Genomic DNA, 27404 nt, shown 5'->3' on the forward strand with positions numbered 1-27404 from the left:
GCCTCTGCCATGGCTGAGCGCACAGCTAACAGAGGCCATGCAACAGCTGTGCCAGCTGATGGCTTTCCCTTTTCTTATGAAATCCCAACAGTCCTGTGGCCTGTTGCAGGAGAACCATCAATCCAGCTGGGGAGTTCTAGACATCACCATACTCCCTTGGTGGCCCCCACTCATCCAGGAGGGCTGCCACCCCTCCCCACATGGATGCTTCAGGCCATCCCAGTATTCCCCATGTCTCCTTTCCTAGGGCTCAGGCTCATCACAGCCAGCAGGTCCTTGGACTTCTGCCTGGCAAGCCAGATGTTCCAACCCAGATTAGCCCCAAAACAAAAGAACATGCCAGTCTTCATTGTGAGAACCTAATGGGGTTCCCAGAGGTAAAACTATTAAAAGTGTAGGGGTCCCCTTAATAATGGGCCCCCAAGCATTTTAAAAAATATAGGTTTTTAATTTATTTTATGTTTATTCTAGATTGGCTAAACGATATTGCACTATTTTATAATGAGAAAAATAAACATATAATTCCCATGTGAATGAATCTTCTTACATAGTAAAACATCTCTCTTCCTCTTCATGTTCTGACACTCACTGTTGCCCTTGCTTTTATTTATTTATTATTATTATTATTATTTACAATATTCATCTCATTCTGGACTTAGTGTAGTCAGGTTAGTTCCTGACACCTTGCTGACTTTGCCTCTGCCAGCCTTTGAATTCATTCTGTATAATATTCCCCTTCTTCCACACTTCTTTAAAAAATTTTTTATTGTAGTAACATATACAACTCAACATTTCTGATGTTAACCACTTTCAAGTGTTCAATTAAGTAGTATTAATTGCATTCACAGCATTGTGCTACCATCATCGACATCCATTACCAAAAATTTTTCATCACCTGAAACAGAAACTCTGTACCTATTAAGTCATAACTCCCTTTTTCACTTCTCCATCCTCAGCCCCTGGTAACCTATAATCTACTATCTGTCTCTATGAAATTTGCTTTTTCTGGGTATTTAGCATAAGTGAGATCATACAATATTTGGCTGGCTTATTTCACTCAACACTTCAATTTCATCCATGTTGTAGCATGCATCAGAACTTCATTCCTTTCTATGGCTGAATAATATTCCATTGTGTATATGTATGACATTTTGTTTAACATTCATCTGTTGAGGAACACTTGGGGTGCTTCCACCTTTTTTTGCTATTGTGAATAATGCTACTATAAACACTGGTGTACAAATATCTGTTGAAGTCCCTGCTTTCAATTCTTTTGTATATATACCTTGGAGTGGGATTACTGGGTCTTATAGTAATTTTATGTTCAATTTTATGAAGATCCACCAAACTGATTTCTACAGTGGCTACATCATTTTATAATGTCACCAACAATGTATAAGTGTTCTTATTTCTCTTCATCCTTGCCAACACTTATTGTTTTCTGTTTTTAAAAGTAATAGTCATCTTAGTGGATGTGAGGTGATATCTCATTGTGGTCTTGATTTGCATTTCCTTGCTGACCAAAGATGTTGCACACCTTTTTCATGTGCTTATTGGCCTCTGTATACTGTCTTTGGAGAAATATCTATTCAAGTCCTTTGACCATTTTTAAAATTGGATTTTTTGTCTTTTTGGTGTTGATTTATAGCAGTTCTTAACATATTCTGGAAATTAAATACTTATCATATATATGATTAGCAATTATTTTCTCCCATTCTATAGGCTGTCTTTTCACTTTCTTGGTAGAGGTCTTTGATGTACAAAAGTTTTTAATTTTGATGAAGTCCACTTTAACTATTGTTTCCTTTGTTGATCATGCTTTTGGTGTCATAGCTAAGAAATCACTACCAAATCCAAGGTTATGAAGGGTTCCCCCTATGTTTTCTTCTAGGAGTTTACGGCTTTACCTCATAGCCTCCAGCAATTTATCAAAATCATCATTTAAAAGTTTCTACCAGTTATTGGCTCCAGCAGCTTCTACTTCGGTTAAGCTGGTCTTGACTATGATTCCCTGTATTTGCCTGCATCTCTAGATTTGGGATTGGCAGTTTGCCCTGTGGCCTTAATTCTCTGATGAATCTTAGAAAAGTTGTTGATTTTCTATTTGTTCAGCTTCTTTCTTGTTGTGAGGATGGAAGTGATGACAAGCTCTATAGGTTAGAGTTGAAACTGGAAGTCACTATTATAACTTTTAGTTCTAGAATTTCCATTTGATTATTTTGTATACACATTTCAGTTCTTAGGTGAAATATTTCATCTTGTCATCTATTTTTATGAACATATGAATCCTAATTATTTAAAAGTCTATACCTTATAGTTCTAAGAGCCTAGTCACCTGTAAATCTATTTCTATTGCCTCTTTTTTTTTCAGAAAGTTCTCAACTATAATTTCTTTAGATATTACTTCCACCTCGTTCATTCTCTCTTCTGCATTTCAAGTACACTGATGTCAAACCTTCTCTCTGTATTTTTCGTCTCACTCTTAATTTTTCATCCTTTTGTGACTCTGTGATTCATTCTATATAGTTTCTTCTCACAGACCTTCTTATGCAAGAATTTTCTCTTTATCTTTGTTACCTTGATGTAAAATCCATCCCTTCATTTCTTAATTTAGTTTATTCTATTTTTCAGTTCTAGAGTTTCCATTTCATACTTAAGTGTTTCCAGTTCTTTGCAGAAATTCTAGATATTGTTTTTTATCTCCTTAAACACAGTGTTTCAGTTTGCTAACGCTGTTGTTTTGCAAAACACCAGAAATGGATTGGCTTTTTAAAGGGGGTTTATTTGGTTACAAAGTTACAGTCTTAAGGCCATAAAGTGTCCAAGGTAAGGCATCAACAATAGGGTACCTTCACTGGAGAAAGGCCATTGGCATCCGGAAAACCTTTGTTAGCTGGGAAGGCATGTGGCTGGTGTCTGCTTGCTCCCAGGTTGCATGTCAAAATGGCGTTCTCCAAAATGACTCTCTCTCAGCTGCAGCTGCCAACATCAGGGGTTTGCAGCTCCAAGCATGTCTAAGCATCAGCGTCAGCTGTCAACTGTCATCTTCAAAATATGTCTTTCGGCTGCATCTATTCTGAGGTCCTTCTGTTTGTGAGCTATTTTATAGGACTCCAGTAATTAAATCAAGACCCACCCTGAATGGGCGGGGTCCAAGTGGAAATTATCCAATGAGACATTTCACTCACAGTTGATTGAGTCACATCTCCATGGAAACACTCAAAGGATTCTAATCTAATCAACACTAACACGTCTGCCCCCACAAGATTGCATTAAAGAACATGGCATTTTAGGGGACATAATACTTCCAAACGAGCACACATAGTAAGTATATTTATTTTAAATCTATGTCTGATAACACTAATATCTGAGGCCCCGTGTACCTTTTTCAACTGTTTGCTGTTTCTGCTGGCTTTTGTTCATGTTGACTTATCTTCTTGTAAACTTGATTATTTTCTATTGTGTGTCATATATTATATTTTGTAAAACTTTAGAAAGAATTTGAGGTTGATGTTATTTCTCTCAAAAGGTGGTTTATATTTGGGGTCTGCTAGGCATCTAGAGGGCACTGGTACTCTGGAATTACCATAAGCCAAAGTTCAGTGATTGAGATTGTTCAAAATTAAACTGCAGGTCTTATGAGCACCTGTCTATCTCTGGCTCATGACTTGAGGGGCAGCTTTTTCATGGTCACAACCCAAAGAGATTGGGGATCTCCAGGTATCCTTCGTGGGAGTATTTGAATTCTAATATTTGTCCCCCTAGCCTTCAGAGGCTGCTTAAAATTCTGCAAAACCTCTTAGCACTCCCCTCAATGACTGCATATGTTCCCATGGGAAAAGCGGCCCTAATTGTCGGCTTAATTTACCTACCGCTTCCTATTCTGAACTAGTAATTCTTCACTATCTTGTTAACCCTGTGGTGCCTTCAGGCAAGTTAAAAAACATATATATTCTGTCCAGCTTCTCCAGGTCAGGAGAAGGATTGCTTTGATTTATGCATCTCCTATTTCCCTAAGTTGCTATTGAAGCTTTTTGCTAAACTTGTGTTGAAGTTTACCATATATACTAAACTGTACACAAATCCTGAGTGTTCAGCTCAATGAATTTTCACAAAGTAAGCAAGAAACAAAACATCGCTAGCATCCTGGAAGCTCCCTCAATGCTCCAATATAGTCACTAAGCCATCCAAGGATAACCACTATCCTGATTTCTAACACCATGGATTAGTTTTGCATGTTTTTAAAACTTTATGTAAACTGAATCATACAGTATATATTCTTTGGTGTTTGCCTTCTTTTGCTAACATTGTCTGTGAGACTCATTCATACTATTGAATTAGTCTCACAATGTATTCATTGCCATTTATGAATATGAATCCCATTTATGAATATACCATAATTTATCCATTGTACTGCTGATGGGTTTTTTACAGTTTGGGGCTATTATGAATACTGCTATTATGAACATTCTTATACATGTCTTTTGGTGAACACATGTGTGCATTTCTGTTGGGTATAAGGTCATAAGATTGTGTGTATTTTTAGTCTGAAGAGAAAAGCAGGATTTGGAACTTGGACTGTAGTGAACTCAGCAATTTAAATGCCACCTTGTGGGGACCTGTGTGAGAAGCCCAGAAGATAGCTTTGTCCATCTCCGTGTCCCATTGGCCTTAACATTTGACACTGCAGCTAGAATGTGTTATGCTTTAAATCTCACTCTTAGAAATAAACAGTGGTTGCACTTAGGCAAACATCACCCCAGAAAACTCCTTATACATAACAAAAGCATATACAAATCTTTCTTACCAAAGTCAGTATTTCCAAGAAAAACAAGCAAAGCCAGGAAATAAATAATTAAAATACCTCTTTCTCTCCTTGCCTTATTTCATGAAATTTGCTTTCTCATGGGTCCAGGCAAAATGATGGATATTAGTGGCTGAAGGGAGGGGAAATGAAAAGACGGACTATTGCCCTATACCCTAGAAGATGGAGAAGCAGAAATAGTTTCTCCAGGAGAATAGATAGTCCTTCCTTGGAAATCAGATTCTGATAAGATAAAAATGTTTTTTTTAATTTTGTCTGCTAAGCTTGGCAAATAAAAAAATAAGTGATAGGTCTGGTGTGCTGGGGGAAAGGAGAGGGGCAGGCACACTCTTGCATCAGTGCTGGTGGGAGGGGAAATTGGAGACCATGGCTCATTGGTGACGTGTTTATCAGATGACCAAGAATTGGGGAAAGGTGAAAACTTTCTGGTCTGGCTATCAGCTCCCTCTTGACCTCAGAGAGATGTATTTGTAGCCAAGTGAAGGAGAAGGAAGAAACTGTGTGCAAGAGGGTGTGAGGGTGAGTTTCGCTTGCAAGCTTTAGGGTCAGAATGATGGTGTGGGGGCAGAGAGCTGCACCCCCACCCCACCCACCAGTTCATTTTAGTTCCCTAAATGGTGTATAGGGTTGGGGGAAAGCTGGTGCTAGGGAGCCGGGAGAAAGAGGTAGGAAATGTTTGACAACCAGATTCCTAAGTTAGAAAAAGGTAGGAAGCATGGCCTACCACCCAGCGCTAAATGTTTACAGACCCTTACCTGTTTGTCTGCTTGTATGTCCGTAGGAGGAGGCACAACCCAAGTGAAAGGATGAGGAAGAAAATTGCAGGATATTTAGTAGAGACTGAAGTAAGTAAGGGTTCCTTCGGGGAAATGTGGGGCCTGAACCAGTCACAAGGGGGTGGTAGAGGCAATGGCAAAACAAAAACCTGCTCTTCCATTTCTGTCTGTTTTCAGAACACCCTTACTTAAACCCAATCCTTTGCAATGCTGGGAAAGCAGTGTCAATATTCATGGGGTAGAAACGTGGGATAGGGTAGAAAAGTAGGCATTTGAGGGGAGAAGGTGGAGTCAATAGAGTGTCGGTGGGGCAGGAGAGTAGAAACGGTTGGCATTTGTCGGGGAGAGGTGATGTGATGAAAGTGGGTGACTGGAGGGCAGTGTGGGGTGTGTTTTGGGAACCTAAATGAGAGATACTTGAGAGCTAGAATCCTCAATCTGGAGAGGGTGCTCCTGAGACTTATGTGCCAGTTCATCCACCATTGTCTGTCTGCTTGAGGACATAAGTCTAGGCAAGTGAGGAAGGGAATTATTCTACACAGTGTGATTTCATGGTGATAAAGGGTGGGGATGGGGGTCGGAATCAGGATACAGGATTCAGAAGCACCTAAAATTCTCCCTCTCTCAGCCTTATTTCTCCCTCTTATTTTGTAAGGGCAGTACCTGTGAAGAAATGGTGGGAATGAGGTTGAAGGAGGTAAATGACAGATGAGAAACATTTGAAAATTAAGCTCCTAAATTTGAAAATTAAGTTCCTAAATCAGGAAAGAGAAATATTGATATCCTTGCAACTGTGTGATATGTCAATGTTGGGAGACTCAAATAAAGCTCTATGTATTTTATTGCTCCTAGGCCCATACTGGATAGCACTTAGGGCAGCTTGTGTCCAGGAAAAGAAGTCCAAAAAACTCCTTCCTATGAGACCAAAAGTAGATGGCCTTTTCAAGGAGTGAGACCCTTCTATGACTTGTCATAGATGTGGGACATGCTAATATTATGCTCTTAGTGAAAGCAGGTCTGGTGGTCAGAGTTAGAAGTTTCTACAGCATTTACCCACAAATCAGAAAAAGATGCAACCAGAGTGAGAAAAGACCAGAGGAGTAGGGAACTTCAGGCAGGGTGAGGACAGATAAGAGGTATGGAGTCAAGGGTCCAAAAATGAAACCCTGCAAATGAGGCTGAGATGAATACTTGATGGAATGACCCAGGGCCTCCTAAAGAGAACAAGGTCCTTGTAAATGAAAATGATGACCTTTATTGGGTGTTTGAGACATTAAAAATGTCAGTGTTGTTCTTGATCTCGCCAAGTGTCCTTTCCTTCAGGTAAAGAGGCTGTTTGCTCAGGCCAGACAGGCTGGTTTTCCATCTAACCACAATATCAACAGTCATTTGGCCAGCCTCCCAGTTGTTGGAAACATGATCCCCACTCCCGGCCCCACTGTGAAGGAGAAGGCTGTGTGTGCCCTGGATAACTTGAATGTGAGTATCGAAAATCAGGGCCAGATTAAGATGTACATCAGCGAAGTGCGTCGGGAGACTGTGTCACATTGCCGCAACTCATTTCTGCAACAGGCGGGATTAAATTTGTTAATAAGCATGGCAGTTATTAATAATATGCTTGCCAAGTCCGTTTCAGACTTGAAGTTTCCTTTGATATCAGAGGGAAGTGGATGTGCTAAGGTTCAGGTTTTGAAACCGCTGATGGGTTTGTCTGAAAAGGCAGCCTTGGCAGGAGAGTTGTTCAGTGCCCAAATGCTGTTCTCATTCATGTCCCTCTTTATCAGAAATGGAAACAGAGACGTTGTCCTGGACGTCCTTGCCCCTTAAATGACCATCTCAAACAGAAACCCGTTTGGCGAGCGTTCGCTCGTGTTCTCATTCAAAGAATCTGCAGAGGGTGCTATCGAAGATCCAGCCTTAGCCAGTCACCACATCGTTGGGTTGGGTGAAAGTTACAGTCGCTAAACCGAGAACCACACTCTTACTGGCCAGGCAGGGATTCCCACAGAGCTTTCAGTAACTTCTCGGTTTTGCAGTCGGCAGGCAATGCACACTGTAAATTGCTCCCTTCCAGCCGTCCTCGTGTGGTAAAGGGATCCTTTCAAGCTGCCAGCTGTGGATAAAGAACGTCATACTATAGCAACACGAGTGATGTTGTTGCTTGTGGCGGGCTCCCTGTTTAAGCTGGACCGTTTTGTGGAGACCAGACACATAACAGAGCTTGTGCTGAAAATGCATTTGTTGTTGCTTAGATTGAATTTTTTTTTTTTTTTTTTTTTTGGTATTTACTCTTCTACGCGAGCTAATTGACAGTGAACCTGTTCATCAAAACAAAACAAACAAACAAAAAACATTCCCCTTCTACCAATTGTACTGACTTAACCTCATGAGTCTACATTTGTGCGTATCATCAATAAAGTTGTGTGCTTTGATTGGCAAAAAAGAGACATGGTCCTTGTCCTTGAGTTTACAGCCTGCATGAAGAGAAAGACGAAAATACACCCTAACTAACTGGGGCACTTGCTCGCTGACAGTGCTCACAGCAGGCAGAGGTTGAAATGGGCTCTAGTGCTCAGTAAAAGCTTCAAGAAGGGGTTGGGAGTGGGGGTGGAGGGGGATTAAGAAGGAATGTTGAGAGGACTAAGAGAAGCAGCCAGCACAGTGCCTGGTTCACAGAAATCCCTCAGTAATGGTGCGTTTGTTGACTGCCAGCCTGGAGAGAAAGGTCCATATCTTTGGGGTTTGGCTACACATCCTGGGGGGGGGGGGGTACTCTGCCCTGCATCCGAGGGCATTTAGTGTATAATTGTAGCCATAATCATTGCCATTTGCTAAGTGCCTACCATGTATAGTTTGACCTACCTGCAAAGCAGCAGTTAAATCTACTTCCAGTCCCCCCTCCCTCCCTTGCCATCCCACGCACAAATTCCTGGCAGAATGAGAAAGATCGCCCCCCGCTTCCTTTGGTGGAAACTCCTTTCTGCCCTTTGCCCTGTTCCTTCGGTGGGATCCAAGAAAGGGGCAGGGGAGTCTTCCATTAACCCCCCAGAAGGGTGGCAGGGCCAGTGTTGAGGGTGCTTGGCAGGGCCATGGCCTGTCCCTTCATTGCATGACACCTCCATCCCCTCCATCCAAGATCCCAGAAACCCTGCGAGGAAAGGGAGAGCCCGTGTGCACTGAACCACTCCAGGCTCTGAGCAGCTCATTCCACCACACCACCTCCCCAATATGTCCAGCAAGCCTTAGTCCTACGTATCACCAAAGCCAGGTTTCCTGCATGCTTTCGACATGTCAAGAAATGGTCCTCTTCCTCAAGCCCATGGCAAACACAGAAAGCATTTCTGCTTCCCCTGGGCAGTGCTGCCTCTGTGTCCCGTGCCCTCCCCTGACTTCCCTGGGATGCTGCTCAGGACCACTGTGTCCTGGGCAGCAGTGGTCTCTACAGTGCTCTGCCTTCTGACTGTTCTCCTCCAAATGGGGTGTAGTTTTATTTTACTTTTTCTCCCTCCCACCAGAGTTGGGGTTCCAGGTGGGTTACTACTCTCCGGCTTGTACCCATCCACTTCATACTTCAAGCTGACTAGCAGTCCTGGGTGCCTGCCGGGTCCCCAGACCATCTCTGGGGAATCCTCCAACTGGGGATGGGACCCCTGCCTCTGCCCAAGCCCCGGTGCCACCTTGGATGGCCTTAGATGGTCTTGGATGGCCAACAGAAGACTTGCGGTTGCTGCAACACCACACCCCCATCAAGGCTCGGCCCGCTAGGCTTCCTTTGTTGGCTGTGGGGCCCTGCCTTGTTTCCTAAGAGCTGCGAATGTGACCACCCCTTTCTCCCAAGCTAACCTCCGTTCTGCTGGGCAGTCTGTTTTTCCAGTAGGATTTCCCTGCAGACAGCTCCTACATCCACTTTTTCCAGTTGAGCCTGCTTCACCTCCTTAATCTCAGCTGAAAGGCAGACGATTTTCTCCTTCCTCCTGGCTTGCGGTCCAAAACTAACATGTGCCTCCCTGCTCCTGTGCACACACCGAATGCCCATTTGAGTACTGCTACAGGCAGCTGTCCACTATCTCCAGGCACTTAACGCTTTAAGGGCACGGCTGACTCCTAACGCAGGGAGGGCCTCGGAGACTTCCCATCCACCTCCTGAGCAACTCTGTGATGGCGAGGCCTGCGGGCATTGATGTGTCTGCACAGTGTGATCTTGGCCCAGGTCAAAACTGTCCTCTCCATCGCTGGCACCACCCTCCCCAAAACACTCCCAGTGCCTGGAAGCGTGCACCTTCTCTTCTGCCCTTCATCCCTGGATTGATTGCCAAGCCAGTTTATGAGCCCAGTTCCCAATGGATTCTGTGTACGTTGCTGGAGGTGAGTTGAGAGCACGCCTGCCATCAGAGCCTGATTACAACATTTAGAGGCTCCAAGCACTGCAAAGACCACGGTGCCCTGTCCCTTCCGTAATTCAAGATAAAAACAGCACCGAACCATCAATCACAAAATTCACCTGTGTGCTGCAATTAAAAGAGATACTTCCCGGTTTCTGCATTGCAAACGACTTGACAAGTCACCCAAGCTGAGCTGTCATCTTCTACAGGGAAGTGCACCTGCTTTGACGGTGCCACCTCAGCCTGGGCAGTCTGTCTTATAATCTGGAACTATGGCCACAGACTGCTCTCCCAGCTCCAGACAGGGCCCTGGTTTTGCTTTTGCTTCTTATTCAGTTCATTGTTATGTTTATGTTCGGTTCCTGTAGGTACTGGCTTGCACCCTAACTCCCAGCCTGCTGCCTCTTGTGGGATTTTGTGGTTTGGCACAGCACCCCACCCCACCCTATAACTGCACACGAGGTTGCAGACATCCAGCTTCCAGTCTCAAGCACTGCATCAAGTCTCAAGCACTGCATCCTCACTGGGGCCCTATGTGCCACTCTCAAGGCAGTTTCAACCACAGTCCTCTCACTTGGAAGTGCCATCCATGGACCGGCACAACCCTTGCCAAGTCAACACTGTAGCACCATTCGGCTAAGACTTTGGCGGCTGTGGCAAGGATTTGCTCCTGGCTCCCTTCTAGGGGGTACCGGTTGGTCTAAGATGAGGATGGGTGCTGCACCAGAGTCAACCACAGTCCTGCTGAGGATTGTCTGTTACAGATGCTCCAAGGATCTTCTCACAGTCTGCCACTTCCCTCCTTACTTTGTTCATGGCCCCCTTTTCACCCTGAAGTTCCATTCTCTAATGGCCTCTTGGTTTTGTGTGTGTCTTAGGAAGGACTTCCCCACCCCCAGATCACAGAAACATTCTGCCATGTGAGTTCCTGATCCTTTCATATTTTATATCTAAAGTTTCATCTCATGGATCTATTTGGAATTTACTTTTGGGCAAGGTGGGGGTTAGTGAACTAACTTTACTTTTTTGCTTTCCCAAATGGATAACCAACGAACCCAGCAGCATTTATTGAGTATTCAATTGTCGTGCTACTCTGTGGCACATTCTGGGATCCTCATGCACCCAGCTGAGCAGGCCTCTGTGGCTTCCTGTGATTATACCAGGAGCTATTGTTTGGTCACTCAGGATGGATTGCATGGTGTGTGAATAAAACTATTTAAAAAATAAACCGAAAGATACAAGTACTGTAGAAAATGTGGAGTGAGGGATGTACCTATTCATTGTTAGTAGGAAAGTGGAATGGTGCAGCCCATCTGAAGGGCAGTGTGGTGATTCCACAGGAGGCTAAGTATGGGTTGCCATTTGATCTTGCAACCCTGTTATTTGGTATATGCTTGGAAAAACTAAAAGTAGGGACATGAATAGACATTTACACACTGGTGTTCATGGTGGCAATATTCACGATTTGCAATGAATGGAGGTGGCCTAGAGGTACAACCACAGGAGAGGGAAATATGGTGTATACATACAATGGAATATTGAGTGGCTGAAGGAGGGAATGAAGTTGTGTGGCATGCAACTAGGTCAATGAACCTTAAGGAGAGTATGTTGAGTGAAATAAGCCAAAATCAAAAGCACAAATAATGTATGGTCTCATTAATATAAATTGTAATGAGCAAACTCTGAGAATTGAATTCGAAAGCATAAAGGTACCAGGGGAAAGAATGTAGACAGAGGTTGGGCAATCAACAATGTAGGGGTGCAAAGTGTATAATGAGGCTTGTTGTAAAGTTTCATAGATTATAAGCTCTTACACCATTCACATGAGTTTTGACTGTTATTTAAGAGATGTTTATTTGGTAAAAAAATTTATATTCTCTGTGGCATGCTTTCTAATATAACCCGAATGGTCAGTTTATTTAAACAACATGGTTGCATGGAACCTAGAATGGGGAATGACATCTTGTTATTCTGTACAGGTTAATATGATACCCTGATTCACCCCAGAATTCTTTGGGCAGAAAAAAGAAAAAGCATTTGCAAGGACTCATTGAGAGACTGGGGGAAAATGTAGAAATATTAAACTTCGTCACCTGGGGAATTCCTTATAGTCTCGCAAGCATTAGGAGCTCCCAATTTATTAAGTCAAGCCCTTGATCTTGGAGCTTGACCTTATGCAACTTATCCTGCAGAGGAGAAGCTAAGCCTACTAATAATTATGCCTAAGAGTCACCCCCAGACAACCTTTTTTTGCTCAGGTGTGGCCTCTTTCTCTCAGCCAACTGCAAATAAACTCACTACCATCACCCCTTCGTGGGATGTGTCTCCCAGGGGTGTAAGTCTCTTTGGCAATGAGGGAAAGGATTCCCAGCGATTAGCCTGGCCCTGGCATTGTGGGATTGAGAATGCCATCTTGACCAAAAGGGGGGAAGAAATGAAACAAAATAAAGTCTCAGTGGCTGAGATATCTCAAATAGAGTCAAGAGATCATTCTGGAGGTTATTCTTATGCATTATATACATACTCCTTTTTAGTTTCTAGTGTATTCGAATAGCTAGAAGGAAATACCTGAATATGTTGAATAGTAATCCAGTAGACTTGATTCTTAACGATAATTTTGTAACTATGTGTGACCGTGTGATAGTGAAAACCTTGTGACTGACACTCCGTTTAACCAGGGTATGGGCAGATGAGTGATAAAATAATGACAAAAATATAAATAATAGGAGGTGATAATGATTATGGGATGGTTTGGGTATTCTTTTTATCTCTTTTTTGTTTTTTTATATATTTTTTCTTTATTTTGGAGTAATGAAAATGTTTGAAAATTGATTGTGGCGATGAATGCACAGCCATATGATGATACTGTGAGCCACTGATTGCATACTTTGGATGGATTATATGGTGTGTGAGTATATCTCAATAAAATTACATTAAAAAACATAAAAAGTGAAATTGATGATGGAGGAACTGATGTCCTCATTTTATAAAGTACAAAGTTAACAAATACTGGTAGAAGCTTATGAAATAAAATAAAGATTTATGTATATTCTTTAAAGTGAAATTTACCTGCCTTTTAATTTTAATTTATTTTTTACTGCGTATTCCCTCTACGAGAAAGCAAGCTTAATAAAGGCTGTCTTTGTTTTGCTCACCACCAAATTCCAAATGCTTTGAATAATGCCTGGCACACAATGGTACTCAATAAATATCTGTTGAATGCATGATTAAACTGAAGTAATAATAACATTATAAACACTAGGGATAAGAGCGGGGGAGGAAGGATGGCAATATAAATGAGCTAAATTGTCCTATTTCATATCAGAAGGTCGTTAGAGTATAAGGATATTTTCAGAGTTTTGATGATAACCACAAGTACAAGGTTTCTCAACCTTGGCACTATTGACTGTTTCAGACTGGGGGATGCTCTATGCATTGTAAGATCAGCCTCCCTGGCTGATGCAATTAGCATCCTTTCCCGCAGATGTGACAACCAAAAATGTCTCCCTCCAGACATTGCAAAATGTCCTCTGGGGGGCAAAATCATCCCTGGTTGAGAACCACTGCACCAAAAGGAACTAAAATCAGAAAGGTTACGAAAAGTTGTCTCTAGACTCCAAATAGTGGTACTGAGTCTAGGAAAGAGCAGGAGAGGAAACTGTTCCTCTTCATCATAAAATCTATACTAATTGCTTTGTTGTCATGTTTACATATTTTCCTGACAAATATGAACATTTAAAAAGAAAAAAGTAAGATGTTAATGAGGTTGGAATCAATGCAACTTGGTGACAAAGTAGCAATATGGGGGAGGGAGAAGGAAGAGTCAAGAATGACTTGGTTTCGGGCATGTGCAAGTGGGTGGATGATGGTGTATTCACTGAGACAGGGAATACAAAGAGAGGAACAGCTTTGGTGTGGGGCTGGGGAATGTTGACTCCAATTTCAGATATGTTGAGCATGAAATAGCTGAGAGATATGTAATCTGTCAGTATCAAATAAATTAATCTTGAGCTCAGGACTTGTGAGTCACTAACAATGACTGAAGCCATGGCAGTGGAGGAATTCCTGGAAATAGAAGATACCTGAGAACAGGACCCAAGGGTCAGCAAGATACTGAGTATATAACATTCCAGTATTTTCATGCCAATGTATTTTAAAAATTAATTAGTACCATACTGTAAATTCTGTTAAACACATTTTTAAATTCAATTTTATTGAGATATATTCACATACCATACAACCATCTGTGGTGTACAATCAACTGTTTACAGTACCATCATATAGTTAACGCATTCATCACCCCAATCTATTTTTGAACATTTTCCTTACATCAGAATGAATAAGAATAAGAATAAAAAATAAAAATAAAAATAAAAGGGAACACCCAAATCATCCTCCCTCCCACCCTATTTTTCATTTAGTTTTTTTTCCCCATTTTTCTACTCATCCATCCATACACTAGATAAAGGGATAGTGATCCACAAGGTTTTCACAATCACACTGTCACCCCTTGTAAGCTACACTGTTATACAATCATCTTCAAGAGTCAAGGCTACTGGGTTGGAGTTTGGTAATTTCAGGTATCTACTTCTAGCTATTCCAATACATTAAAACCTAAAAAGGGTTGTCTATATTGTGCATAAGAGTGCCCACCAGAGTGACCTCTCAGCTCCTTTTGGAATCTCTATGCCACTGAAACTTATTTCATTTCATTTCACTTCACATCCCCCTTTTGGTCAAGATGTTCTCAATCTCACGATGCTGGGTCCAGATTCATCCCTGGGAGTCATATCCCGCATGTTTAACACATTTCTAAAACAAGTTTTCTCTTTGCAAATATAATACATATTTATTGAAGATATTATAAAAAAATTATAGATAAGCACAAACTCCTGTTTGGAACTAGAATTTCAGCTTGAATGCCAGACAATAAAATTAAGTAGGCACTGAGCACTATTATGTGCCAGGCAGATGGAGATTTAATAGTAAACAAAACAGGCACCATTCTTATGTTCACGGAGCTTATCATCTAGTGGGGAATACAAACAAAGAAAACGGGAAATAGAATGGACTGTGATGAATGCTATGAAAATTAATAATGAAAAGCCACTTCAACTGAAGATGCAATGGGGTGTGATTTATGCATCTTTGATGTCACCCATTTTTCTCTTAATAGGCATGAGCTCAGTTTCCAGGACAGAAAGAAACTGTGTTGTGAGTTCCTTTGCCGTATACTAAGAAAGTTCGGGAAGGCTGGCAGAGAACATATCATTGCTTGCCTCTCTGGGCCTGGCTAGAGGCCTTCTCTAAACTGAGTCTCACAGTATTCTGGGTTCTGACTTTTTAATAGAGAGTGCCTCTATAGATTTGTAAATTGGTTTATGCTTGACAGTCTGCTCAGTTAATTTTCCAGAAACTCTGACATTCTCCAGTCCGCCACTAGACACCATCAAATCCCAGAAAGGGGAGAGGCTGTGTACTTCTTAAAGGCAAGAAGCATGCACGAATTGGCAGCAGGAGCCTCCATGGACCCTACCATGGTAATAAGCAGCAGAAAGAAATTGAACTAAATGAAGAATCACAGAAACAGGTTACATTTTCTGGAAACAATCTGCCTTATGGTAGCATTAGAGATGAGTCTGCCCCTAAATAGTAGGGGAGGAGAAACTGCATTTTTAATAGATCCACAACTACCTCTCTTTAACGGCTTAAGTCATAAGGAAAATTCCTGGTATCAGGGAAGACAGCCCTGGCCCTTGTCCTACAGAACCTTCTGCAAATAACTGGTTCAAGAAAACCTGATATTCCTTTAAAATGGGTATCAAAAAGGAACATGTATGAGTGCTAAATACAGGTAATACATGATAAAAGGAAAAAAGGGACATGAAAAATGGATGGCAGATGAAGAAAACTTATCTGAAAAATGTTAACATAAAGTAGATGAAAATGGTTACCAAATATTTCTTAATGTATCAAAAAAATCTTAATGAAGTAATTAAGCATAGCTCAAGAAAGGGATGGCAAGACAAGAATGAGATGAAATGGGAGTGTTTGGTCCTTCCTCAGGGAAGAATGTGGAAAGAGAAAATTAAACACAGAGATGAAGGCAAAAGTGGAAAGAGCACAGAGAAGAAAAAACTATAGCAAAAGTCTAGCAGCGAGAATCAAATCTATGTAAATTTAGGTCTGAGAGCAAACAAATGTGGGGATTATGGTTACAGAAGAGAACATAATAGTGATAAACCCAGATGGGGTAGAAATGATAGAATTAACAACAACTGGGACATAAAAGGGAAAGAAGGTGCTAGGTAATGTAAATATGTTGATTTTCCTATTCCTGATAGCTGGGGTCAAAAGATATTTAAACTGACAAATCTGGCAATAGGGGATAAATGTATTGAATAGTACAAAGATAAACATTAAGAAAGATAATTTAATCAACTAAAACTGGATGGGTGAAAAGAGGAAGGGGTGATGGGAAGAAAAAGAAATAGGTATAATCATTGAAGCATTGTTTCTAATAGCAAGAAAAAGGGAGGACCCTAAATATCAATGAATAGGGAATCAAATAATGCAATTATGAAGTATTCACTCAATTAAATATTACTGAGCTATAAAATAAAAAGGAAGTTTTTTATATAGAGATGATTAAGAGGGAAAAATCAAATTTTAGGTAAAGTAACATTTGTATTATAAATAGGGAAAATGAACAGGTGTACATATTTGTGTGCAAACCATCTCTGTAATGAGGCACAAGAGACTGACAACATTGCCTCTGGTGGGGAATAATTGCATGGCTGAAGTGAGAGTGGTGAGATTTACAATGCAAACTCTTTGTAACCTTTTGAATTTTGAACCACTAGGATGTGTTATCCATTTTTTAAAAATCAATAATATTTAAAGTAAAATGTAAAGAATTCATTGACCAGTCTTGACCAAGCTTTGTGGATACTGTGTTATGTGGGATGCTTGATATATGCTTTGTAGAGTTTCTTAATTCCACATATATCTCTCTTTGGTCTATTCCCCTGAGGACTGAGGCAAAGCTATAGGGCAGTGTCCTGGTTGCCCCTTGCCCACTGATGTATATTAAATTGTGTACCCCACTTTATACATGTTCTTGGTCTTGGTCTGCATTCTTGTGAGTGTGGACCCATTGTAAATAAGATCTCTTCAAGATGTTTCTTCAGTTGAGGTGTGGCCCAACTAAATCAGGTGGGCGTTAGTCTAGATTACTGGAGTCCTTTATAAGCAGAGTGAAAGTCAGACTGAGGGAGAAGCCATGGGGGGGGGGGGCAGCCAGAAGTCAGAAGTTAACAAAACCCAGAGGAGAAAGGAGAAGATCCCACCATGTGCTTTGCCATGTGACAGAAAAGTCAAGGACAAAGGATTGCTGGCAACCAACCCTGAAACACCACGGTCTTCTGGAAGAAAGCATTGCCTTGATGACACTTTGATTTTGGACTTCTCTAAGCCTCAAAACTGAGCCAATAAATTCCCATTGTTTAAGCCAACCCATCCTTGGAATTCATTTTAGCAACTGGGAAACTAAAATACCCATTCTCAACCATGGTCTGGTACTGTTCTTTAGCATGTAACAGGGTCAATATTTTTTAAAATATTTAACCAAAATATACATAATTCCCCTGTATGCAGTATTTTCATGTAGCTCATTCACTTTTAAGGCTAAGCAATTAGGATTATAACTTTACACACAGAGAAGCAAGGTACTGCCTGTACGTTGCTCAAGAAATTTTGAGTTCTCAAAGCTAATTTTGAAAATACATAGCCATTGATTTTGGATTTTCCTACATTCCAAAGGCTTCCATTACATATCAAGAAGCAGGTGTGAAAGACTCTGACCATAGATTTTTTAAGCAGCTTTATTGAGATAAATTCACATACCATACAATCCATCTAAAGTATACAAATCAATGTCTTCTAGTATATTCAGAGTTGTGCATTCATCACCACAATCAATTCTAGGACATTTTCACCCACAGAAGGGTTAACTATATTACACAATCCCATGTTTCATTTTCAATGGCTTTCCTTCTAGTGACATACATGACCCTAAACTTTCCCTTTCAACCACAATCACACCCAAATATCATTGCTGTTGACTACATTCAGTATAATGGGCTACCATTACCTTTATCCATTTACAGACATTTACAATCAACTTTATTACATATTCTCCACAAATTAAACATCAGCTCCCCATTCTGTGCCCTCATTCTGTCTTCTGGTGACCCATGTTCTAGGTATTAACACCATGAGTTTGCTAGTTATATTTAGTCCACATTAGTGAGGTCATACAATATTTGTCCTTTTGTGTCTGACTTATTTCACTCAACATAATGTCCTTAAGGTTCATTCATGTAGTCACAAGTGTCATTACTTCATTACTTTTTACAGCTGCATAATATTCCATCATATGTCTATACCACTTTTGTTTATCCATTCATCAGTTGATGGACACCTGTATTGTTTATATCTTTTCGCAACTGTGAATAATCCCACTGTGAACATCGGTGTGCAAATGTCTATTCATGTTTCAGTTCTTCTGAGTATATAACTAGTAGTGGGATTGTCAGATGATATGGCATTTCTATACTTAGCTTCCTGAGGAACTGCCAAACTGCCTTCCACAGTGGCTGTACTATTCTACATTCTCACCAACAGTGAATACATGTTCCTCTTTCTCCACTCCTCTCCAACACTTGTAGTTTTCTGTTTTTTTTTTTTTTTATAGTGGCTATTCTAGTAGGTATGAAAGGATACCTCACTGTGGTTTTTATTTGCATTTTCCTATTTGCTAGTGGTGTTGAACATTTTAGCCATTTGTGTATCCTCTTTGGAAAAATGTCTTTTCCCATTTTTAATCGGGTTGTTTGTCTTTTTATGCATGTGTTTGTGTGGGGGTTTTTTTTGTGTTTTTTGTGTGGTTTTTTTTGTTTGTCTTTTTATCATTGAGGTGTAGGATCTCTGACCATAGACCTTTGCCATAAGCCATAGGTAGTGAAAACTCAGGACCTAAGGGAAGTTTGCATCAGAGAGGATCTTTGTGGAGAGGAAAGAGGGAAGAAGAAGGAAAAACAGCTCAACACATGTGTCCTGGCTCAAATCAATCAATTCCCAGGCTGAAACCACAGAGGGTGGGGGTGTTAGAAATGACCAGATAAGTTACTGGGAAATCTTGGGGAATTGTGGTTAAGTCCTCACTTTCTCAAGCACAAGCTGCAAAAAGTGTGGGGTCAAACATGGGACTGCCCAAGTGGTAGATTAGAAATGGCTGAGAAAGAAAGCTAGCAATAAAATCCTCCTTCACTTTCTATACTTTCACACCCACTCTCCAGTTGAGAAAGTCATTAACTTCAACTTGTACCCAATTTAAAAGCCCTGGATAATGAAAAATACAGGACACTGGATAGAGATTTACACATTGGCAACTGGTCTTTGTGATATGCAAATATTTATCCAGGGGTGTGGTTGTGTGACATGGTTATTTGGAGTGCTTATTTGTGGTAATAACTTAATCCATCAGATGTCTTTCCTTCCTTCAAAATCATCCCATATCCCTATATCCAAGAACAAAGAACAATAAAGTACTGATGGATAGACTTAATGGAGACCTTGCTAGATGAAAAACATGATTGAATAAACCAGAAGAACAAGTTTGAATGACTCCATTGCCAGAGGAGGAGAAAGGAGGGAAACAAAAAAGTAAAATGAAAAAAGGGAAAGTGTCTGTAGAGGGAATTGTGGGGAAAGCACATTTGTGGAACATTAGCTCCAAATGCCGTGTCCTTTTCCCCTCCCATCCTACTTGGGAGTGGCCATGGAGTGCATTGGAACAGACTACCAATGAAAAATGAGGCACCTAGGAGACTCTTGAATTTTGGGAGTGTTCCTGAACACTCAGACAGCTAGCAACCCTTTTTCTACTGTTGTTCTTAAAACAACAGAAGTCATACATATGTCCAGTTTCTGGCATAAGGGAAAAGGTCAGCACAATAAAAGTAGCAGAGCAATGTAGCAGAATGTAAACATCATATGCATTCATAGAAGCAACAAAAAATATCAATACCAAGAAATAACCCCCAAAGGATATGTAAAAGATTTGTATAAAGAAAAGTCACTAAGTTGCAAAACAGGAATGGAGAGATAAACATGTTTAGATGGGGATATATGAAAGAGGATCATGACAGAAAGTGGTAGGTCTCAAGAGGGTCTTCAACACAGGAAGCCACAGAGGCCTGCTCAGCTGGGTGCATGAGGATCCCAGAATGTGCCACAGAGTAGCACGACAATTGAATACTCAATAAATGCTGCTGGGTTCGTTGGTTATCCATTTGGGAAAGCAAAAAAGTAAAGTTAGTTCACTAACCCCCACCTTGCCCAAAAGTAAATTCCAAATAGATCCATGAGATGAAACTTTAGATATAAAATATGAAAGGATCAGGAACTCACATGGCAGAATGTTTCTGTGATCTGGGGGTGGGGAAGTCCTTCCTAAGACACACACAAAACCAAGAGGCCATTAGAGAATGGAACTTCAGGGTGAAAAGGGGGCCATGAACAAAGTAAGGAGGGAAGTGGCAGACTGTGAGAAGATCCTTGGAGCATCTGTAACAGACAATCCTCAGCAGGACTGTGGTTGACTCTGGTGCAGCACCCATCCTCATCTTAGACCAACCGGTACCCCCTAGAAGGGAGCCAGGAGCAAATCCTTGCCACAGCCGCCAAAGTCTTAGCCGAATGGTGCTACAGTGTTGACTTGGCAAGGGTTGTGCCGGTCCATGGATGGCACTTCCAAGTGAGAGGACTGTGGTTGAAACTGCCTTGAGAGTGGCACATAGGGCCCCAGTGAGGATGCAGTGCTTGAGACTTGATGCAGTGCTTGAGACTGGAAGCTGGATGTCTGCAACCTCGTGTGCAGTTATAGGGTGGGGTGGGGGTGCTGTGCCAAACCACAAAATCCCACAAGAGGCAGCAGGCTGGGAGTTAGGGTGCAAGCCAGTACCTACAGGAACCGAACATAAACATAACAATGAACTGAATAAGAAGCAAAAGCAAAACCAGGGCCCTGTCTGGAGCTGGGAGAGCAGTCTGTGGCCATAGTTCCAGATTATAAGACAGACTGCCCAGGCTGAGGTGGCACCGTCAAAGCAGGTGCACTTCCCTGTAGAAGATGACAGCTCAGCTTGGGTGACTTGTCAAGTCGTTTGCAATGCAGAAACCGGGAAGTATCTCTTTTAATTGCAGCACACAGGTGAATTTTGTGATTGATGGTTCGGTGCTGTTTTTATCTTGAATTACGGAAGGGACAGGGCACCGTGGTCTTTGCAGTGCTTGGAGCCTCTAAATGTTGTAATCAGGCTCTGATGGCAGGCGTGCTCTCAACTCACCTCCAGCAACGTACACAGAATCCATTGGGAACTGGGCTCATAAACTGGCTTGGCAATCAATCCAGGGATGAAGGGCAGAAGAGAAGGTGCACGCTTCCAGGCACTGGGAGTGTTTTGGGGAGGGTGGTGCCAGCGATGGAGAGGACAGTTTTGACCTGGGCCAAGATCACACTGTGCAGACACATCAATGCCCGCAGGCCTCGCCATCACAGAGTTGCTCAGGAGGTGGATGGGAAGTCTCCGAGGCCCTCCCTGCGTTAGGAGTCAGCCGTGCCCTTAAAGCGTTAAGTGCCTGGAGATAGTGGACAGCTGCCTGTAGCAGTACTCAAATGGGCATTCGGTGTGTGCACAGGAGCAGGGAGGCACATGTTAGTTTTGGACCGCAAGCCAGGAGGAAGGAGAAAATCGTCTGCCTTTCAGCTGAGATTAAGGAGGTGAAGCAGGCTCAACTGGAAAAAGTGGATGTAGGAGCTGTCTGCAGGGAAATCCTACTGGAAAAACAGACTGCCCAGCAGAACGGAGGTTAGCTTGGGAGAAAGGGGTGGTCACATTCGCAGCTCTTAGGAAACAAGGCAGGGCCCCACAGCCAACAAAGGAAGCCTAGCGGGCCGAGCCTTGATGGGGGTGTGGTGTTGCAGCAACCGCAAGTCTTCTGTTGGCCATCCAAGACCATCTAAGGCCATCCAAGGTGGCACCGGGGCTTGGGCAGAGGCAGGGGTCCCATCCCCAGTTGGAGGATTCCCCAGAGATGGTCTGGGGACCCGGCAGGCACCCAGGACTGCTAGTCAGCTTGAAGTATGAAGTGGATGGGTACAAGCCGGAGAGTAGTAACCCACCTGGAACCCCAACTCTGGTGGGAGGGAGAAAAAGTAAAATAAAACTACACCCCATTTGGAGGAGAACAGTCAGAAGGCAGAGCACTGTAGAGACCACTGCTGCCCAGGACACAGTGGTCCTGAGCAGCATCCCAGGGAAGTCAGGGGAGGGCACGGGACACAGAGGCAGCACTGCCCAGGGGAAGCAGAAATGCTTTCTGTGTTTGCCATGGGCTTGAGGAAGAGGACCATTTCTTGACATGTCGAAAGCATGCAGGAAACCTGGCTTTGGTGATACGTAGGACTAAGGCTTGCTGGACATATTGGGGAGGTGGTGTGGTGGAATGAGCTGCTCAGAGCCTGGAGTGGTTCAGTGCACACGGGCTCTCCCTTTCCTCGCAGGGTTTCTGGGATCTTGGATGGAGGGGATGGAGGTGTCATGCAATGAAGGGACAGGCCATGGCCCTGCCAAGCACCCTCAACACTGGCCCTGCCACCCTTCTGGGGGGTTAATGGAAGACTCCCCTGCCCCTTTCTTGGATCCCACCGAAGGAACAGGGCAAAGGGCAGAAAGGAGTTTCCACCAAAGGAAGCGGGGGGCGATCTTTCTCATTCTGCCAGGAATTTGTGCGTGGGATGGCAAGGGAGGGAGGGGGGACTGGAAGTAGATTTAACTGCTGCTTTGCAGGTAGGTCAAACTATACATGGTAGGCACTTAGCAAATGGCAATGATTATGGCTACAATTATACACTAAATGCCCTCGGATGCAGGGCAGAGTACCCCCCCCCCCCAGGATGTGTAGCCAAACCCCAAAGATATGGACCTTTCTCTCCAGGCTGGCAGTCAACAAACGCACCATTACTGAGGGATTTCTGTGAACCAGGCACTGTGCTGGCTGCTTCTCTTAGTCCTCTCAACATTCCTTCTTAATCCCCCTCCACCCCCACTCCCAACCCCTTCTTGAAGCTTTTACTGAGCACTAGAGCCCATTTCAACCTCTGCCTGCTGTGAGCACTGTCAGCGAGCAAGTGCCCCAGTTAGTTAGGGTGTATTTTCGTCTTTCTCTTCATGCAGGCTGTAAACTCAAGGACAAGGACCATGTCTCTTTTTTGCCAATCAAAGCACACAACTTTATTGATGATACGCACAAATGTAGACTCATGAGGTTAAGTCAGTACAATTGGTAGAAGGGGAATGTTTTTTGTTTGTTTGTTTTGTTTTGATGAACAGGTTCACTGTCAATTAGCTCGCGTAGAAGAGTAAATACCAAAAAAAAAAAAAAAAAAAAATTCAATCTAAGCAACAACAAATGCATTTTCAGCACAAGCTCTGTTATGTGTCTGGTCTCCACAAAACGGTCCAGCTTAAACAGGGAGCCCGCCACAAGCAACAACATCACTCGTGTTGCTATAGTATGACGTTCTTTATCCACAGCTGGCAGCTTGAAAGGATCCCTTTACCACACGAGGACGGCTGGAAGGGAGCAATTTACAGTGTGCATTGCCTGCCGACTGCAAAACCGAGAAGTTACTGAAAGCTCTGTGGGAATCCCTGCCTGGCCAGTAAGAGTGTGGTTCTCGGTTTAGCGACTGTAACTTTCACCCAACCCAACGATGTGGTGACTGGCTAAGGCTGGATCTTCGATAGCACCCTCTGCAGATTCTTTGAATGAGAACACGAGCGAACGCTCGCCAAACGGGTTTCTGTTTGAGATGGTCATTTAAGGGGCAAGGACGTCCAGGACAACGTCTCTGTTTCCATTTCTGATAAAGAGAGACATGAATGAGAACAGCATTTGGGCACTGAACAACTCTCCTGCCAAGGCTGCCTTTTCAGACAAACCCATCAGCGGTTTCAAAACCTGAACCTTAGCACATCCACTTCCCTCTGATATCAAAGGAAACTTCAAGTCTGAAACGGACTTGGCAAGCATATTATTAATAACTGCCATGCTTATTAACAAATTTAATCCCGCCTGTTGCAGAAATGAGTTGCGGCAATGTGACACAGTCTCCCGACGCACTTCGCTGATGTACATCTTAATCTGGCCCTGATTTTCGATACTCACATTCAAGTTATCCAGGGCACACACAGCCTTCTCCTTCACAGTGGGGCCGGGAGTGGGGATCATGTTTCCAACAACTGGGAGGCTGGCCAAATGACTGTTGATATTGTGGTTAGATGGAAAACCAGCCTGTCTGGCCTGAGCAAACAGCCTCTTTACCTGAAGGAAAGGACACTTGGAGAGATCAAGAACAACACTGACATTATTAAAGCTTTGAGCACTCCAAGTGTTTTTATGTCCATAGGGGGATGGGCGCTCTTTTATTAGGTATGTTCGGTTGGCTTTACCCCCACCTGACGGCCTGTCCTCACTTCCGCCTGGGGCCCCAGGTTTAGTCCAGTCCCCGTCCTCATTCCAGGGCTGAGCCATAGTTGTGAAATCAAACCACAACTCGGGTTCCTCCTCATCCAGTTCCTCGTCTTCATCCCATTTGTCTTCCTCCTCCTCCAATGTGTCACTGTCATCTCTTCCTATGGTTAGTTTGTAAACACAGTAGCAGGCACCAGCCCCAATCATCAGTCCTGCCGCCATCCAACCCACTTCCCGAGCCCGGCCCATGCTCAAGTCCGTGCCAGCCTTGGGGCTGGACAGGAAAGGAATTTGCTCAGCCTGATTGCAGAGGACTCTTAGGTAGTTTTCAGCCTCTCACAGGCTCCTGCAGCTGTCTTTTGATGAACCTATGGGTGAAAAAGAGTATTAGGGATTTTGGCTGTGCCTGGGTGTGTGCCTTATCAGGAGGTTGAGAAAGGTGGATTATTAGCAAACTATTTCTCCTTTCCTTTATTGTACCCCCTATCTACTCTCAGGGCCCACTATTTCTTTTCCAGGTCCCACAGAAAAGGGTGAAAGATGGGGGCTGAGCCATGGCAGCCAGTAGGCTGAGAAGGACTGGCAAAGCCTCAAGTAATCTCCTCCTCCACCACACCCCCACCCTCAAAGATTCACGGGCAATTTCACCCACCCACCTTTTCCAATGTCAGGGGTAAATTCCTTCTTCTTGCCTTGTCTTCAGTTAGTGTTCCCTACAGGGTGATAGATAGACAGTCTGCAAAAGGAAAGAGAAAGGAAGATAGGCAGCAATGGAGAAGTATAGTGGATAGCTTGGCACTCAAGATACAGGTCCCAACACCTGCTTTTTTGAATTCGAGGCCCTGAGTCTAAAATATTTCCCACATCCTCCCGACTTTACTAACGCGGGCCTCCCCCGCCCCCTCCCCCCTTGTCGTCCGCCATTTCCACAGCAAAGGCCGCCACACCCCTTTTCCTGCACTGAAATGGGAGGGGGTGTGGAGAAAGAAGGGGCCGGGAGAGGGCGACTCGGACCTGGCCCGCACAGATCTCAGTCCCCTGCCATCCCCGCCCAGGGTCCCGGGCTAATCCCACCTTCACGTTGTCATGCACAGTTCCAGGGCAGTTTGCTCCTTCCCTCGTAGCAATTTGAGCCGCGACCTAGAGGCAACCGACCTACAAATCTGCAGACAGGAGACAGAGGGGACTGAGTGCTTGGTGGACGGACCAGCACCCAGGACACGGGTACCCTGATTGTGAAACCTTTCTTTCCTTGGAGTCTCTGTAAACGCCTCCCACTCCTCCATCCCCACCCCCACCCAAAGCCCGCCAGTTCTACTAAAACGGGCAGAGGACACGGAGTGGGAGGGGGCATTTAGAAAGTAGGCGAGGAGGGGATAGAGCCCGGATTGGCCCAAACCGCGGCGCTCTTGCCCCTCTCCCACCTCCACTTCTCACCAAGCAGCGCCCACCCACACACCGACCTGCACCTTGCAGACTAGTTTCCTTCTTTCTTCACCCGCCTGCAGAGTAACAGGGGGCTGATACCTAGACGGAGACGACTAGCAGGACTTCGGCTCCGGGCGGCTCTTGGTCACGTGACGACACGTCACCAGTGAGCTCTGGCTCCCAATTTCCACTCCCACAAGCAGTGCGGCAGGCGCCAGTCCGCCCCGTACCTCCCTCCATCACACTGGGCCCTGTCACTCTTTTCCTCTTAAACAATACCAGACACCAGAAGTGGCCACGTCTCTGTGGAGTTTGAATTTGCCTTTCAGTAATTACAGGAATGGGCAGCAGTTTTTCCTGGGGCTGCCGTTCACTTACACTTCTTGGCGAATTGTCTCACTCGTTACTAGGCTCTGAAGCTCCTGCACCCCACCTTAAATTTCTACCCCTTCCCTTGTACAGTCTCTGCACCAAATGGGCAGGGTGGGGGGTTGGTCAGAAAAGGAAGCCCAAGTATTAGTGAGAATTTAATTAATATTTTTATGTACTTGAGATCTATTTCATTCTTCCTATTTTATTGATTCAAGCTACACTGTGTTGTGATCAGAAAATAAAATAAAGCTATTTTCATTTGGAGAAAAAAGGATTCAAGTAAAAGGAAAAAAGTATGTAAGATAAGCAAGATTCCTCACTTAATAGGGAGGCCTCACTGACTGAGTTAATTTATACCACGTTGGAAATATTTTCTTCTGACTGCATAGGAAATAGCAGCTTTCATACAGCACATTAAAATTAAAAAGAAAAACCCTTACAAACAAAACCAGTGTGCTTTCAATATCATTTATAAATTGACAGACAAATGAATCTATATTGAGAAGGTAAGTGTTCTAATTATGACCATTTTAAATAAATGAATCACTGTGCCTTTCTTTCTCCTGGCTGAACTCTTGGTAGTAGATGTGGTATTAGATGTTAATCTTCTGTTATCTTCTTCATAGAAGACTCTTGGATGGCTTCCACTCTGACTTCAAAGTACAAACTTTATGAAAACCTCCAACTCCAGATGGAATCTAGCATGTTACAAGTTCAGTATCTTCACAGATGAACCTGTTTTCCATTCAAAGAGTTTCATTTAAAATCTGTTCAGAAATTTCCTGGTGCAACCCATAAAACATCCAGAAATTAGAGAAATCCCTGCTATCCCACTGATGAAAAGAGGCTTATCAGGTGGGCATTTCTTTCCATCATGGCACTGGTGAGATATTTCCTGTGTGGGTCATTTGTGTACTATGCATCACCCTAGCGTGGCTACGGTGGCTAGTGTTCAGCATTTTCCAGTGGGGACAGTGGTGAGGGTCTGTGTGTGACTGCGAACCCCTGCAACATCCCATG

General features: G+C 43.2%; 1 protein-coding gene across 5 annotated transcripts; it reads right to left on the reverse strand.

Moving 5' to 3' along the window:
* Window positions 1–23327: 23327 nt before the first annotated feature.
* On the reverse strand, window positions 23328–26172 carry ARMCX6 (armadillo repeat containing X-linked 6). Of its 5 annotated transcripts, none has more exons than XM_037821578.1 (4): window positions 26048–26172; window positions 25659–25747; window positions 25241–25297; window positions 23328–24952 (listed from the first exon to the last, which is right to left on the reverse strand). In XM_037821578.1, the coding sequence occupies exon 4, from the start codon at window positions 24831–24833 to the stop codon at window positions 23931–23933; it is 903 nt and encodes a 300-aa protein (XP_037677506.1). In that variant the 5' UTR covers window positions 24834–24952; window positions 25241–25297; window positions 25659–25747; window positions 26048–26172; the 3' UTR covers window positions 23328–23930. The 5 variants fall into 5 exon arrangements, with proteins under 5 accessions (XP_037677506.1, XP_037677503.1, XP_037677507.1 ...); XM_037821575.1 differs by having other exon boundaries at window positions 25241–25320; XM_037821579.1 differs by having other exon boundaries at window positions 26054–26152.
* Window positions 26173–27404: the final 1232 nt, after the last annotated feature.

The sequence above is a fragment of the Choloepus didactylus genome, chromosome X, assembly GCF_015220235.1.
Source record: "Choloepus didactylus isolate mChoDid1 chromosome X, mChoDid1.pri, whole genome shotgun sequence".
Taxonomy (NCBI): Eukaryota; Metazoa; Chordata; class Mammalia; order Pilosa; family Megalonychidae; genus Choloepus; species Choloepus didactylus.